We start from the raw sequence: 17,998 nt of genomic DNA, 5'->3' as shown, positions 1-17,998 counted from the left end.
GATACTTATTGCTGTAGGTTCCAGGCAGGATGAGAGAAAGGGAACATACAGAGAAATACCCCTAGGGAGGGTTTAAGCACAGGAGATCAGGGCTAGCTCCAGCAATGATCTCTTCTCAAGAATGACTCAAGTCTACTCTCTGTATGAATGGGAGGATGTTCAAGGACAGGGACAACACCAAACAGTGCCGATTCAGCAAATGAAAAGTGCCAATCAACAAAGCAGTGGCCAGCACAATGGAAAGATCAATGAAGGCCAGACAATGTAGGGTATAGTTACCTTTTATTTAGTCTTCCAGCTGTTTGTCCAGTCTTTCCAGCAAGTTCACAAAAAGTCTGACTTTGGATCCATAAGATTTGGCATTACTTCTAGGACAGTGGATTATGTATGCAGATGAATGAAGGCTTGACTCTAAGTTTGTGATTTAAGGACCTTTGGAAAACCATGTAAAACCAGGGCTTAGTAATTCAAGACTTCCTGCATTCCTTCAGTCAAAACTAGGACAGTGTAGAGTTTGGGCTTTTTGATATGTTTGCAACATTTCTATTTTTCTCCTGTGTTTTGTGGTTCTCATAAGCCGAGGAAAATAGCCTAGGTCTGACTGCTCCCTTCAATTGCATACATCACATAATAGGGAAGGAAGTGCTGAGTCTCAGTGCCGTTAAACTGGCCACAATGGAAATTATAACAAAACAGGAGATAACAGAAATAACTCCAACTCATCAGATCCCAACTTTTGTGGCCAGCTTAAATGCCTTCAATGGAATACTTGGTTTGATATAAAATTTTTCAAATGAACCCTCTCTTCTGGTACAGCATTTATATGGTAATTCTCCTGGAGAGAAGCTTCCATTCATTTCAGTCTCTCCTCTCAATACCTCATTTGGAGAGCTAACACTCCCAATACTTCTGAGAACTATTAGAAAGGGATCCATAAAATACCATAAAATTTTATTTGCTAAAATATGTAGGTCATAGAGTGAAGGGTGATCTTGAATAAAGAAAATGTTCATTAAGTGAAACAAAAACGCCTTTTCTTCTAATCTGAAAATTGATAAGTTTATCTTAAACACAAACAAAACAGTTTTTCATCTTTTCTACATTTTTTTTCCAAAATACTACCAATTGTAGCATGACATTAAAATTAGACTGAAACTATAGATTTGTTTCTATGTGTGTTAGTGAAAAGTTGGTGAAACTATTGAATTCAACACAATGAATTGCTGGTTTAGGCTTTTTGTACCCTCAAAACATTTTCTTACGTGGTTTCTAAAACTCTTTAATAATAAAGCAGTTAATTGTCCAAAATGACTAGGACTGAGGTGAAGGATACATTTTTGGTTGAGAAGAAATCTAAATTCTGAAGAGTGGACCTCTTTTCAAACTATTTTGCAATTTCTAGCCTTTGAATTAGATAACTTCTGAAAAAAAAAAAAAAAAATCAGTGCCACTTGGGCAATCAGGTATATAAAAGCACACTCTGTGCTCATGGGGCAATCAGTACAACACCGAATCAAAGTTATAAAATGTAAGATTTCAGGAATGTGCTGATGCAACTTAAGGGCTTGGTTTATACCTTTTGAAGATGGCTAGAGATTGTTTCTATCAGATTTTGAACACTGTGAGAACAAATGTTTTTCATTAGCCACCCTCCTTCTCCCACCCCATTCACAAGGCTGGTTAATTCTTGAATATGTGTCTGTGGCTTTGGCCTTTACCTGAATAAATGCAGACGTGAGATCATCCCAGTACACTAAACAATATTTTGTTCTTAGTCACTTGAGGTTGTTCAGTTATGATTTTGCTATTCACAAAAAACCATTACCTTCCACATCTGCTGTAATCATGCAAAAGCCTCATGCAATGTCTCCACAGAGGGAATTCAGGCTCAGGCCTTTGAAACTGTTGACAGTCCTCAGAAAATGCACTGAGAATCACCAAGGGGTGGGTCACAGGACAGAATATGCCTCCTCTGCAGACTTACAATAAAGCTTCTGATTTTGTTGGCAGCTTAATTTTCAGCCAAGAACTTCAGTATTAAACATAAATTAAATTTTGCCCACAAACTAGCTAAAAATACTTGTAGTTTCTAGAGGCGAATTATTTGCATAATTCTTAATTATTAAGCTTCACTGCTCAAAACCCATCTGTATTTCCTAGGTGAATACAAACCCTGAAAAGCACTGTTTTTCATGAGAAATAACAAGCTGTAGAAAGGGAAGGAGAATACTGCCAATCAAGTAGTTTGATGAGACTTCCTTGCATGTGATGCTATAGTGAAAAATTTAAAATTAAACGTTTTCCAGTTCCACTGTATCATCTGTATAATTATTCATCTAGTTCCTTGTATTTAGGAGAAGTAGGGCACATTTTCCAGATACCATTTATAAGCAACATACTCTGTTAATTTTATTCCTTACTGGAAAGTACCTTGGTCTATTCACAAATTAATTGGGGAAGTGACATCGTGACCATTAGTCCCAACTGGTGTGCCTGACACAAGCAGGAAAGAAAGGATGAATAGGTGGGATTTTGCATTTGGCATTTCAGAATTAGGAGAGGTAATATTTCCAGTCATATAGACTTAAAAATATTTTCTGAGAAGATATGCTGAGCTTAAGCATTAAGCTAAATACCTATAGCCCTACATTATCTCATCAGCTATTTTCCAAGACATCATTCATTCCTTTGTTGAAAGTTTGCTTTGTAGCAGTATTTATCTTATTTGGAAAAATTACACGTCTAAGAAAGAGCTTTATTTTGTTATACTGGTTTATGTAACTAGTTACTTGCATGTTGGTACTAAAGAAGTAAAACTTTTTTATAATGGCAAGGGGCTCTCATTGGGAAAACACCAAAATTGTACAACTGGAAACAAAGCATAAAAGCCTAACATTTCACATAAGATGAGCTTTCAACAGAAGCATTAGAAAAACCAGCAAACCTCAAACACCCTGCCATATTAACTTCAGACCAACTGGAAAGGCACTGAGAATTGAAGTGTGCAACTCATATCCATACCTGTGAGAGTAACAACCACTGTGAGACACAAACCTCCAAGGCAGAATATGGCACTGTACAGTCTGTTAGGCAATCCCGGTACATACGGCAGTTTCATGTTTTCTTAGGATAAGCTGAAAATGTTAACTAAATATACACATTATATCATATTTCCATGGGGAAAACCAATCCAATTTAGAACATCTGAAGACAAGGAAACAAGGCATAACATACAGGACATTGTTGGCACAAGGAAGTGTTATCATGTCAATACACACCCTTTTAAATTTAATCCAATAGATACAGAAAGGAATGGTGGTGGCAGAGGCAAAGGGGCAGGACTAATACCAAATATCAGTTCTAAGCATGCTAGTGAGGTCTTTGCTCCAAAAACTGAAGCTACCAAAACCAGTTCAGAGGCAAGAAAGCACCTATCAAAACAGCCCAACCCATTTCCAGGCATTCTTCTTCTGGGCTGACATGTGCAGACTGAAGGATCTGTCCAGTATAGTTTCCATGCCTGAAGCTGTCTAAAGCTTCCCATTAGCAAATGCTGCCTCCTGGAACTGAGGGACAAATGTCTTGAAATATGTCCTAGTGAAAAGAACAGAAAATACATGATTAGGGAGGAGAAATCTTAAAAGCGTGATTTGAAAGACTTGATGTTTCCCACATTTCCTATTTCCCCTATCTGGAAAAGGCTTCACACATGATACAAAAGGCCCAAAGACAGACAAGGCAATGGAGCAGGAAAACAGTGAGGAGAAGTCAGGATTGTAGGAGATAAGCTCCTTATCTGTCTCAGAAACCTTGACTCAATACTGTCACTGCTGATGGCAGCAGTTTACATAAAATGAAGCAAATAAATACTAAAGACATTGTATAAACTGTAATTCCTTTTGTTAAACTTCAAAATTTATAGGATAATGTTCTTTCTTAAAGTGTGCTTTGTATATTTTGGATCTTAGTCTATCTTCTTTACAAAGGTTCAAGTGACTCATAAATCAATAAAACGAGCTAATCCTACGTATCCAAAATTGAGTTAGAACTATACCTTTGAGGTTTTTTTGCTGAGATACTCAATCACGAAATAAATGTATTTTACATGTCCCAGGGATGCCCTTTACTTGCCAGTTATATTAGAAGTTGCTTCATCATTCTGCCTTTGGTTTCTGCCTACTGCATTTTGCACCAAACTTTCACTTTCTTTTTTTTTTTTTTTTTTAAATCTTGTTTTCTATTTCTATCACTGGTCTCTATTAATTTCTCTCCTGTTCTCCTCACTGAGACGAGATCTGAAGTGAGAATAGCTTCAATGTCATTTATTAGATTCCTGATCTCTGCTGGTTTACCTCCTGAAGCAAACACACTGATCATCAGCTTCACAATCATGATGTGTTTCACAACAGCAGTAGAAGCTTTGGCAATCACTGAACAATCATACTTCCTGACACCTAAAAACATTGCAAGACCACGAAGAGAAGGCTTGCCTCTCTTTGTGAGGTTGTGCTTGGCAAATTAATTACCAGATAGCTGCAGTCAGCTTTTGTGCACAAGCTGAAAACAGACATGAGACGCTGTCCAAAGGTTAAAAGAGCAATGGAAAGTAAAAGCATTTCTGGATTGAGGAGATGACCCCAGAAATGGAAACCAGAAAGAGGACAACCAGCACACACATTTTATAGCATATACAGATTGTGCTGTGTATTTACAGAACACACTTTGGTTTATTGAAGCAAAGTTCAGAAAACAACCCTCATAATTATGCCTGCAAAAGTGGTTGTTCATGCTGGCACACACACGTACATAAACCAGCTGAGAAGGTCTGCCTGTCCCCTGATCTCAACAGCTGAGTGCCATTCCTGCATCTGTGTTTTTTCTACCACACCTTTGAAATTGTAGCTTTTGTAAGTCCTGTTTAATTCTATGTATTTTGCTACTTCATGGAGTACCACCTGCATGTTGTCAGTGTCAGGATCTATCGCTTTTACTTGTCCTTGCTTTATTTGTCCTAACATTTAATTATGCTTCTCTGCTTGCTTATTTTAAATAGCTTCTCCCTTCCCCTTTGATAGCTTTTCTGCAGACTCTCGTCCATGCACGTGGTCTTAATTGACTTGATAAATGTTACTTAAAACTTCCCTCTTCCAAAACTGTAGAAATTCTTAATCATTAAACAAGATACAATCAGAACTATTTTCCTACATTTTATTTCTTTTCCTTTATAGCATTTCTGTGCTTTGTATCAAGCCCACACTTACTGCATTATATGCAGTAATTATATGTGCCTTTTCTGTTAGGTAAATTCCAGAATGAATGCTTATGATACCACAAACACCCTCCCACACCAACTTTATCTACACTTGCATCCTTTCTTTTCACTGATTGCTGCAGGAGAGCTCATATCCTTTACTGCAAAACTAAGTCTAATACCTCCCTACCTTCTGATCAGATGTACTGTTTCAAAGAGGATGTTATTTCACTTGTAGTTCATATTAACCCCTGGGCGATGTTCCATACACTACAAAAATTCCTTTAGTACTTCAGCATTTTAAGTGTCTGCTTTTTTTTCCTTTTATACCTTAAAGTAGCCCTTATCATTTTGGTCTTCTCCAGGCTGAAGCAAATGCAGTACCACAAGTGTACTCAAGTTGTGTTCCTCCATTTCTGTCCCTCCCCCATACACCTTAAGTATCTGAGATGAAACAAAATCAGAGATAATCACGCTTCATCACACATACACACAAAAAACCACCCCCCCCACAAACCAAAACAAAAGAGGCTTTGCTAAGAAATCCAAAAGCCCAGCACACTTGATAGGATTGTTTCAGCTACAGAACAATTAGCAGATTGAGGAGGAAAGATGGGGACGTAGGAGAAGGTAAGTGAAACTCCTTAATGAACTCCGGAAAATTTTTTCTAAATTTTTTCTTTTCATCCAAAGTTTGGGACAATGTGTTAAAATCCCTGAATTTCCTGTGAAGTGGAAATGACAACATTTTAATTACAACAATCTCTGTGGAGATTACTAGCAAGAAGGAAAAGAAGCACCAATCACCTTCTGAGTAAGTTTCATCTATCGACCATCTGGCATTGAAGTTAAAGTGCACGTGTTTCTGCCCAAATAGGATCATGACTCAAACTATTATGTCACAACAGATGACATGAAATAACTTTAAGAGATATAAAAAAAAATTTTAAGGACAATATTCTGCTATAGACTACATGGTAAAGGCATCTTTCAACATGGAATGCTATTCCTTATAGAAAGATTTTAAATCAAGAGACAACACCCACACTTCAGCACCCTGTACATGCAGACACAGAGAAACAGCGAATGTAAACATGAACTTTGGAAAAAGATAATTCCTCATACCCTATTCATAGTAACACATTCACATGGATTTACACCCTTAATAACTATGATCTGTGCTATACCACAGGGATTCATATAAAAATCTCTGATTTTTTTTTTTTTTTTTAAAACTTTGCCACATGATACTCTCAAGTTATCTCCAAACTATTTAAAAATTATTACTTTTAAATATATTAGATATGCTTTTCAGCTCTGGAGAACTGTTATTAAAAAAACCCAACAACAGTAATTTGGGTACCTGTTGAACTATGCTGAAGACGAAGAAAGCTAACTTCACCTATGGTTTCTCAGGGCTGTGTCAAATGACAGAAATCAGCTATTGATCGATGCTTTTTCTCCTTTCTGGGAAAGATGGAGATCCTTCTTTCTCCAGCTTTCATGTACCATGTCTGCATCACACTGACCTTACACCAAGCTCAGAAGACGTGCATAAATTCTTCTGTAGGTACAGAGAAACTCATTTGTACAAACTATACAGATATTCTTTACGTGAGTGTTGAGTACAATCAGTTGAGTACACACGTTGAGTGTTGCATCCTTCTCACAATGGTTTAGATCTCAGTTTAAACAGTGTTTAAAAAGTTGCTTTATTTTCAGCCTAGAGTGGGTGCCAATCTTCATACACTTAGGAGCACACGTCTAAGTCTTTGTTAAGCTTCTTATAAGACCCCATTATTTTTTGTCTATTCGTTTTTGTTCCCTCAAATGGTCATTTTCCAAGTTCAAGGTAGTAAGTTATGAGGTTTCTATGGAAATTTTTCTTCATCATTCCAGAAAACAACACATTCTGCTGTAGTTAACCACAATATATACTTGACACAGTACAATGAATTCCAGGTGCTACGCTCAAGGACGTCTGTTGAGAGCAAAGCACTTCTTTCCTTCACCTTATTATCCAGTGGAAAGAAAGTCTTGCTATTATTGCAAGTGGTAAGTATCTAAAAGAAGGTAGAATTGGCTCACCTGCTGTTTACATATTTTCCAGTGATATGAAACACTGAGTGTGGTACAAGGTCTCCAGAAGCCCATACATGTTTAAATCCCAGGGTGTGGGTTTGCCGTGCTTAAAACATACTTGACTCGGAATTCACATGCTTTTGTCAAATTTCATTCTAATTGTACTGTTTTTTTCCCAGGGTAACTTGGTGCTGGGTAGAAAATCTGCATTGACCACTTGGTAATAACTTTTGCCTCCACATACCTACGCTGAAAATCTACAAAGATTTTAAATTATGTAGGTGCAATTTCCCATCAAACAACACTTCCCATATATTTATGGTGAAAGCATTCTAACACCAACACACTTGATTTCTGCTGTTGCTTTTGCTGGACTGGTACTATAGCCAACTATACAATTGTGTTCTAGTTACTGCTGCTGGTGTAATGAAATTAAAAGGGTTGTTTAGGTGTTTGTATTTCTCTAAAAATCTTAATGTGGTAAATTCAGAGCAGAGCGTCTCAAAGACTCAAACTTTGTGAGGAAAGAAAGCATACACAACATTGTATCAATGAGATTTCTGCTTTTTATGTCTGGGACAAGGACAATCATCATGGGGTGATGAATCATCTTCCCAAGTCATTCACAAAGAATATTCCCCTTAAACTCCTCAGTTTATGACTGCCAAGATCTCAAATTCACCCATGCTAGCCCTATTTTCACTCATGTTTTATTTGTTTCAGCTCAAGATGCGGGACTTTCAAGTGCTTTTTCCAACAAGAGATTATTTGAGGAAAACAAAGGGGATGAAATCCATGATGGTCCACATCAAGAACAGACTCAGCAGCACAGCAACACTTCTACTACCAGCACACTGTCCTTATTGGCAAATTAAAGCCCTTGAGCCACAATCTTCATCTTTTCACAAAGACATAGAGACCTTCTCTCACTGCATCAGGCGCATGCATTGTGTTCCTTCTCATCTGAAGGCAGACTCAGGTTACCGCATTTGGATTTTTTTCCTACTACTGGCTTTGAGAGAAAACTTTATTCTTAAATACGACCCATTATTTCAATATTTTAGTTAATTCTTGTAAAATACTTTAGTAAGTACTGCAACTGTGGTTTAATTCTGTAAATATTTGGCTCTAATTATAGACCCTAAGTGTATTCAAAATTATAGTAGCAAGTGTATTTGACAAATACATCCATTTTCTCCTACTCTAGGGAAGGAACACAGGAAAATATGAGTTCTTTTATTCAACTTTTCCAAGTTATTAGATTTGACTTAGGCAGGCACTCCTGTAGTCACGGTGATGTTTGAATAGTTCTACTCAATCCTTCCAAGTCTTCTGGAGTAAGGTCTGTAGGTAGCACCCTGTTCTCCTCAGTAGTTCTCTATTGTCTGAATCGTCATTGAGTTTGTTTGAATAATCCAAGGACTGAGGTAAGGACTGAATTGTATCCTGTTCAGCTGTATGAGATACAACCAAGAATCCAAGGCATTTGTCCCAGCATCTGTCCACTTCTTTTAAAGGAATTGTACCTCTAGGATTTACATCTTTTTGCATCCCATATTTCTTTCCTGCTGTACCCTAGAAGAACAGCTTCAGGACATCTACAAGTTTCTTCAAATCCACTGAATCCTGACAGAAAAAGATCAACTCCATAGATGACTGACCTTCATAAATTAGCTACAACAGCATTGCTGTATTTTCTTTCAATTAAATTTGGCGAAAACAGGAATTAAGAAGGGTGTAGATCAGAGTGAAGGATAGACTGAGGCTTCTCGAGGTTTTTTGACCTATTCCTTCCAGACTAGTATTATTACGCTGACACTTTGCAATAAAATCTTGTTATATAAACTATTTCAACACTATAGCCATATTAGAATTATAAAAGAGCTTCTCCAGGCTTTATCAACGTCACCTGATTATTCACTTTCTGAAGTACAAAGTATTTTTGCATGGCTCATACATATATATGTAGTGTGCCTTTGTATTTTTATGTTCCTGTTGAAACTTGTTTTGACACAGTGAAAACTTGTTTTGAAAATACTGAACACCTACAACAATTCCTTCTGGATGCCAGATGAGAGGATTTGTCCTCCTGTGACCACACAGGCACATGAAGCTGATTTGGTTCACGCAACCCCTAATAATTCATCTCCTGTACAGAAGGTATTTACCATAACTTTCCAAACTTTCTAAGATTTCCTGTTTGTTTCTGACAGAACTAAATCAAAGATGCCAACCTGTGTTTTTTTATACAAATTATTATTTTCTTTCTAAATTCCTTTTGTCAGGAGCTGCTCAATTCAACGTGATCAGCACTAATTAACAAAAGGAACTTAAATTAATAAATTGGTGCATTAATTCCGACAGTGGGTATGTATTTAGGTCATATTCCATATGACTGCTCATTATGTCCTTAATGTTAATGTCCCATGCTCATGTCCTTCTCCAGCATCTCTATGCCTTGCACTGAATAGGGGCTGAACACAGAAGTGTGGAAATCTACTGAGAGCCCATTCTTTTAACAGGCCTCATGCCAACGTTTGAGGCATAGTTTTTTCCTTTCAAACTCAGACACGAGACATTTGAACCTCTTTGCTATTTTTACCATATATAATGCATTAAAAACATATTTCCATTGGATGAACCATGTTGTCTATTTATTCACAGACACTTCCACAGCATTCCTCACCAGGCTAAAGATACATAAGCACTCACAGCAAAGCTGAATAAGCCCATCTTCTGCTTTGGGGTAACTATGGGGTAACAGGAGAGTAACTCTACAGCAGATATTTTGCAACACCTCTATTAGAAGAACATGATCTTTATATTATTGCCTTCACATCTAAGGCATTACAAAAACTGAAGTGAGAAATAGTTCTCAGCACTCTAACTTCTGATTGCCTAGCTGGAACTGGGCTGCAGCAGGCAGGCCCACAACGGGGCCAGGTGCCAAGTGGCAAAGGCTCAGGAGCTAATGAAAATCAGGACTATTACAGAATGCACAAGGCACTCGGGAGCCAGCAACATTTCTAAACCATTCAAATCTGAACATCACACAAATTTATCCAAGCACAGCAGCAGAATAAAACAGATACCTTCCAGGATTTCTTTCTCACTTCAAATACACATAACGATACTTGGCATGTATTCATGTTTCTAAACTAAGCTTCTTGATGGTATGCTCTTTGGGATGTGGTTTATAATTTCCTTACTAGGCAGCTTTATCTATAGCAAATATTTTGCTTTTATGTGAATCACAATGTCTACACAGTTCTCCATTTTATACATCTCCAGAACTGGTGATGCCAAGCAAACATCTGAAGTGTTTACACAACAGCAAGACAATAGTTCTTAAATTACTGCTACTGTAACTGGCTAAACATACAAATGTACAAAGGAGTCAGTGCACAATGCCATTATGCTGCTAGCAATTTTTTTCCTGTGTGCCAAGAAAAATGCATCACAATCCCTCTTCCTCTTCTAATATTTATTTCTCTCTACCTCCTTTTATTGCGAATTACCTACAAGGAGATTAGTAAACTTCTTATGCCTGTTTCTACCTGCTAGTCCATGCAAGGCACTGACTAGGAAGCTAGGCTGATGGACAGAACAATAATCAAGCATCAAGAGATCTGCAGTGGGCAGCCAATAAAATGCAAGTTTTTAAGAAAAACAGTTGTTTTCAGCTCAGTTTGTAATACTGCACAACAGAAACTCGTCTCTAAAATTACAAACAAACCAAAACATGCTACCAAAACTGTAACAGGAAACAGAAGGGGCAGAACTAGTGAAACCAAGTACATATCGTAAGTTTAAACATTAAAATTCACTCATGGTCAAAAGTTGTTTTCTGTATTTTATTAACAATATCCTTTTCTTCCAGAAATTCTTCCTGGAGTTACTGCCATTTCTGATTCAAGTCACACAGACAGGTACAAGAAAAGGTTGTACTTAGATATGTTTTTCAACAGTTTGCTGATTGCAGAACAAACAGGTAGCTTTACTCCATATGAAGCAAACAGAAATTAAAATTAAATTTTCATTTTGATATACATTTGCATCTATTAAAAAAACCTATGGTATCAATTGATTTTATAAATAAAGAATTCAACATTGGTCTGCCATAAAAATTATGATTAAAAGATGACTTTGCTGCCCAACTTAACAAAAAGGAAAATGAATTTTGACAATCTGTTCAGAGCATGAATGAACCCTAAATATAACAACCTCACAAAAAGCAAAATATAAAGGAAGGGAGTTCTAGGGAACTGCTGTGGAGCAGATCCCTAGAACTGCTAAGATTGCAGATCCTTATGTAGGCTGGCAATTAATGTTTATTTTAAAGCAGCAGCATAAGTAGGGTCACCACTTTGTAAAAGATGCTAACTTTAGTTCCAAGAATAGATTTACTTCCAAAAGCAGGGACCTTTACTCACAATAACAGATAAAAATTACAGCTACTGGACATAATCAGACCATACAGATATAAACCAAGGCCAGTAACTATGAAGGCAGCTTTTTAAAACTCTCTGGAAATTAAGATTCTGGTAACTAATGTCTCACAGATTTCAGATACAGATATTAAAAAAATTCAAAGGTGTATTGCACAGACACAGTGAATCTAAGTGTTCCAAAGCACACAGAGAAAAAATTAATCTCTTATTTTGAAACAGTTTCATCAATGCCTTCTGCTTGCCAGTCAGTTCAAGAGATAAAACACTTTACTTCCTTCACCTTCTCCACAATGTACATAAATAGATGTACTTCAGTCAGATGAAGGTTTGTGGTCTTAGATCATAGCAAATTTTGCTTCTGCTTTCTTAACTTCCATTTTCCCCACAGGGTAGTGGGTGTCTGTGAAGGGTGCATTGGAATATCTCTGTCACAGCATGGTCACTCTGTTTCCTTATCAGTGGATCATGAGAATGATATTCCAAGGTCATCATGGAAAAACTCCATCTTCATAGAGTCTTTTTAAATACTGTGTTAATTTGCAGGAAATTTCCAGTCCTGTGAGCTACAGCGTGACAAGTCTGCTCTATTTTTCCTAGTTGCTGAAGTGCCATAGCCATATTTTCCCACTCCAGGTAAAGGCTAACTTCTTAAAGAGATAGTGTTTATTCCAGACACATATTATTTTCCTCTTATCTAGGCTACATAAACACACACAATGAGCTCTGCTGCTGGAGAGCAATTATTTAACAAACTTATTAGATTTGAAGGAGAGAGTAAATGTGAGACAAGATGCAACTAGGAACCTCTTCAAAGCATAAAAGGCAGGGTAAAGAATGTAAAGATGATATAAGTAGCAAGAGAAAGCAGTTAAAGACTGGGCAAGAATACATTCAGGAGTAAAACTTGTAAGGGAGTACAAGTGTAGAGATTCAAGAAGAGAGGAGTTCCCAGCAGTAATAATAGAATTTGAATGATCTTTAAGAGATTATTGGATCCCTTAATTGTAGTTCAGAGGCAGAAATGAAGAGTTACACCACAGATGCATCCATAACGAGTCTGACAACCAGCATCCCTGAAAACAAAGTTTGCTTGCAGGTGAAAGTACTGATTTCATCATGCTATCCGCTGTGCTTTGCCAGATTCCTTATCACAGGGGCCGAAGGCAACATACCAAACCATAAAAGAAACCTCCTTGGATATTCATTAGGACAAACCAGTCAGAAGGAAACGGATGAGACGGCACACATCTGTGATTTTATAAAACATATTAAAGCAGTTGTTTCTCTTTCCTATTTAAAAAATATATATTTGCTATTAGAAGTAAAAGCAAATGCTCAGAAGGTTGGAGACCCATCCAAAGGGGAAAACAAGACAGAAATAAGCCTTAATACTAACAGGTAAAAGCAGAATAAAACAAATACAAAATTAATTTGAGGAACAAATGAGCTGTGGCCCTCAAAATAACCACTTGTCAACAGTACAAAATGTGATCAAAAAGTAAAAAGAATGCTCAGAAGAAATAAAGTCACAAAGAATAAATGAAATGGAGGTGCTTAAAGAGCTTGTCATACCAGAATCTGGCTTTCCAAGAGATGTGCCAAAAGATTCGACTCATGCAAAAAAATCAGCCAAAAAGGTAACGAACAAATGAACAAAACCAAATCAACAGCCCCAGATTACATTCACACCCAAGTTCTAGAGAAACTCAAGTGTGAGAAAGTTAAACTCTTAAATAGCTTGTAAATAGCTCCTGCTTAAAACAGCTTGATACCAGAGAAGTGTGATGTCAATTGAAAAAAATGTCTGGAGGTCTGGGAAGATAGAAGGGCTATGACTCAATGAATGTCCAAACCTTACAAATTGGTAGAGACTGTTAGTAGAAATTATTATAAAGATTCATAAATAGTCCAAAATTAGTGGACTTGAGTAAACATGACATACTGAGTAGGAGCCAAACCTGTGCTTCTCAAGTCTCTTACTTTGCTAAGGTATGAAACCCACATGGACAAGAAAAATTCAGGTGACATACACTGCTCAACTTACCTACAGGTATTTGGGAAGGCTTTTCAAAGGCATAAAACCCCCTGAATTACCACAGAAGGAGAAAAAAAATCCATGAGTGGATAAACAGGAGGCCAAGATACAAAGAAAAGGACAGGAACAAATGATAAATACCATTAGGGTGAAGTCACCTGAGAAGTGGACAGAAATTGATGTTCTGACCCATGTTGTTCATATTCCTACATGATATGCAAAAGAAAGCAAAGACGGAAAAGTTTGTTAATGTTAACAATTTAGTCAGAGAAGGAAAAATAAGGCACAATAATGAGGAACTGCAGATAGTTCTTACAGTACTAGGAGACTGGGAGATAACATAGCAGGTGAAAAGTCAGTATTGAAAAATATGAAAGGAGAAATATGTGAGGAAAAAATCCAAAAAACAAAGGCTCTAAAAAACAGATAGAAAGGAGATGTTGGTGCTAAAATGACACTGGAACTAGCCTTCATCTATATGGAAAAATGAAATAAGATGTCGTTAGAAGCAGAATAGAGAGTAAATTACACAATATCACTACACCACCATATAAATGCATGGTGAATGCATCATGAGTAACAGGCAGCTCCCTGATCCAGAAGGAAAATCACAGAAAATGGAGAAAGAAGCAGGACAAGGGTGATCAGAAAGATGGAGAGGTTCTGGAAAAGGAGAAAAAAGGTGACAAAAGAGGCATGAAGAGGTTCATAAAACAAAGGTTATAGAAGGGATCAGCAGATTAACTATTTGCTGCCTCCATACAAGAAGTAGAGGGTAACAACTTGAGGTAGGAGAAGGCAGGAATTCAAAAAGCCAACAGAGTTTGTAATTCACACCACACCTGTGTGATCCCTTGCCACAGAATTTTATGTTGTTCAAAAAACCAAGCAAATAGAAGGAAAGTAGGTAAGATTACTCAAGAGGAATGTACCAATACTAGATGAAGAAATCCTTGAGGATGGTAGAACATATGATGGAAATATAACTCCATGCTCTGCCATGATTTTCCACAAGCATCCACTACTACCTATTGATACAGACATGATACTGGGATAAATGAATGCAGAGTTTTACCTAGCTTAATGGAACAATTATGAGTATTACTCAAAAGACAAGACTATTGAACTCACTATTTTTATTTTGCTGTTTATTTTGTAACTGATCAAGCAACAGTATTTATCTGGACTATTAAATCTCAGCTCCTTCCAAACCCATGTATTTCTCTCTACCCTCTTCTCTTGAGAAAGGGAGGACTTTTCTTGCAAGTTCTTAACTGCAATTTCATGCTCTAATATAGAACTAGCAGCTTTCATAAATGTATAATGGAGCTCTCTAATAAAGCCAAATCAGACAGTGACTGTGTTTCACAGTATTTCTAGAACGCCACTTAATCCCAGTTATCCAAGAACCACCTACATTAAATTCTAACCTTTCATTCCTACAAAGCAGTTGTCTTCCAGCAAAGTGCTATTATATTCCACTTATACCATGCCAACTTCTCCAATTTCTTCTGTGCATTTCTCTTGTCAATGCACAAGAATACTTCTTTGCAGAAAGAATATTTACTATATATCAAAACGCACATATGTACAGTTCACACGTATACAGAGTATTATACAGAATCACAGAAAAACTAATTGCCTAACAGATTTTATTTCTATGCACTTCCTATAGCACCTATACTCCTCATCTTTAAATAGTTGTTTTTCTTTCCTGCAGTCAAAGCTTTAATGAGAAGTGACCAGAAACAAATACCCGGGCCCTTCTGTCTTGGCTGAAATCCACATAATGCATGACAGCACTGAAGATCCCTGGCAGGCACCTGTCAGAAACTAACATACCATAACTTAAGAGTCAGACTTAATTATCCAGGGAGACATTTAAAGAAAACTACATGAAAAATATGACTCAAGAAGTGTGACTATCATGTATATGTACTGTATTCTGTACTGTATGCAGAAGAACTAAGTAAAAATAAAGGAATGTGCAGGGAAATTTCTAATTAAAACTCCTATTCCTTCACCTGTTACATCTTACAATCAAAATAATTTTGTTATTAAATTCTGCTGGTAAATCAACTGCAGAAAACCCTACGAGGACAAGTGCAACCACTAAGTATTTTAACAAAATGTAGCTTTCCCCATTTTCATTTCTACTGTTCCCATATAATTCTGATCAGCTGACACTCCCACAGAAAATCAGTTTTGATTTAATGGTCTACAAAATCGAATTAACTTCTTTGTAAGCTTCACTCATCAGGGTTGCCACATCTCTAATCGTTGTGGCTGTCACAGCGTATTGCCCCTTTTCTGTCCTGAAGAGCGGCCACCAGCGGCAACAAAATGTCAGCTTTACTCCATTTCAGGCAAGGAAATAATTTCTGCTCAGTTTCTGATGCAAAACTATCAAAAACCAGAGCTAAATGAGTGACCCAGCTCACCACCTCAGCCTTTAGCTGTACCTATGCTGGTGTTCTTCAGAAAGAATCCTCTGAGCCACTGAATGCATGCACACACACCTAGAGAAGAAATGACATCCCTGGGTTTTATACTTCCTTACTCTCATTTTTATGAATTTCATTTTAAGATAACATGCAACAGAGACAAAGACACTTACAAAAAGCTTTGTGAGGTGAGTATATGTAATAAAAATAAGTTAGTTTTTGGAAAACTGCTCTTTAAAGATGACTAATATGCATGAAAATCACATAATACAGGCAAATACGACTTGATACTTTTACAAATAATCAAAAAAATACTTAAATACAAGTCAAAGAATAAAAAAATATTTATTACCTTAATGACACCTATCAAGAAGAGAAGATATAAAAAGAGTGCAATATTTATGAGTAAATTTTATAGTGAGATTCATGGTGGCATAGCTGGAACCCTAAAGTTTCATGGAAATTGTGAAAGTTGTTATTTTTAAAGAATTTAAAATATATAATAGATATTCAGCCTAAAACATGAAGGAAAGCTGAATAATAATAAAAAAATGGATGAGTTGAAACTGGTTAATGTCAAAACAACAAAAAAGAAATCATTAGGGCACACAATATTTACTGAATGGAACAGCAAGTCTTTGACATATTACAACCAATATGTCTAAACAGCAACGCATCAACTGTCCCTTTTTCTTTTCAAATATCCTTTTATTAGACTAAGAAATGCAATATTTTAATCTGTAAATGTAATCTTAGAATCACAGAACTCTTAAGGTTGAAAAAGACCTCTAAGTTCATCGAGACCAAACATTAACTCATCACTGCCAAGCCCACCACTAAACCATGTCCCTAAATGCCACATCCACACACCTTTGAAATCCCTGTAGGGGTGATGACTTCATTAAGAAATTTTTCTTAATATCCAAACTAGACCTCGCCTGACACAACTTGTGGCCATTTCCTCTTGTCCCATCCCTTCTTATCTGGGAGAAAAGGCTGATCCCCACCTGGCTACACCCTCCTTTCAGGCAGCTGTAGAGAGTGGTAAGGTCAGCCCTGAGCCTCCTTTTCTCCAGACTGGACACCCCAGCTCCCTCAGCTGCTCCTCACAGCTCTTGTGCTCCAGACCTTCACCAGCTCCACTGTCCTCTGCACATGCTCCAGCACCTCAAGGTCTTTCTTGCAGAGGGGCCTCAGTTATACACATGGTACAAATCATCTGATTTGGTGACAAGGAAAAGGTATCACTGAGGCTGAAAATGCTATGTCCCAGTTCACCAGCCAGACACTTCCTAAGCATGGCACTCCTGTGCTGAGCACAAACCAAAAAAAAAGCTGTGGCTTGCACACGATGCACCTGCATATAATCTGAAGATGCACTTGACCTCATGGCAGAGCAACAGCCAATATGAAGCTGAGAGCACTTAAGCCCTTTGAAGCTTCCACCCTCTGAATGCCCTAAGGGATATATAAAATTTACACCACATTCAGCAAACACCCATGAATGGTCAGGGATAACATTGTCATTCAGAAACCTGTTTTGTCAGCCAACCTGGAAAAAAAAAGGAATATGAACCCTTGGAACAACTTCTTATTGTGATACCAGTTTTCCATGCTCCTGCTATTTTTAATGATGAGTAGGTGGATTTATGTAGGATAAAAGAGTAAACTGAGTTTTAACTTGCTCTCCCCTGAAGTATAATCTAAGAGCTCTACAGAGCAGCAATGGGTCAGA

The 17,998-nt window shown here is 37.2% G+C and overlaps 1 protein-coding gene across 2 annotated transcripts in view; it reads right to left on the bottom strand.

Moving 5' to 3' along the window:
* Positions 1–265: 265 nt before the first annotated feature.
* Positions 266–17,998, bottom strand: part of BABAM2 (BRISC and BRCA1 A complex member 2) — a 162,359-nt gene continuing 144,626 nt past the window's right edge. For both annotated transcript variants that reach the window (XM_056489005.1, XM_056489006.1), the window contains one exon: positions 266–3,594. In XM_056489005.1, coding sequence (XP_056344980.1) covers positions 3,531–3,594 — 64 coding nt within the window. In that variant the 3' untranslated portion in view covers positions 266–3,530. The remainder of the gene's footprint in view (positions 3,595–17,998) is intronic.

This window comes from Oenanthe melanoleuca, chromosome 3, assembly GCF_029582105.1.
Source record: "Oenanthe melanoleuca isolate GR-GAL-2019-014 chromosome 3, OMel1.0, whole genome shotgun sequence".
In the NCBI taxonomy this organism is placed as follows: domain Eukaryota; kingdom Metazoa; phylum Chordata; class Aves; order Passeriformes; family Muscicapidae; genus Oenanthe; species Oenanthe melanoleuca.
The sequence above is the reverse complement of the archived record's forward strand: the minus strand, read 5'-3'. Positions and strand labels throughout refer to the sequence as shown.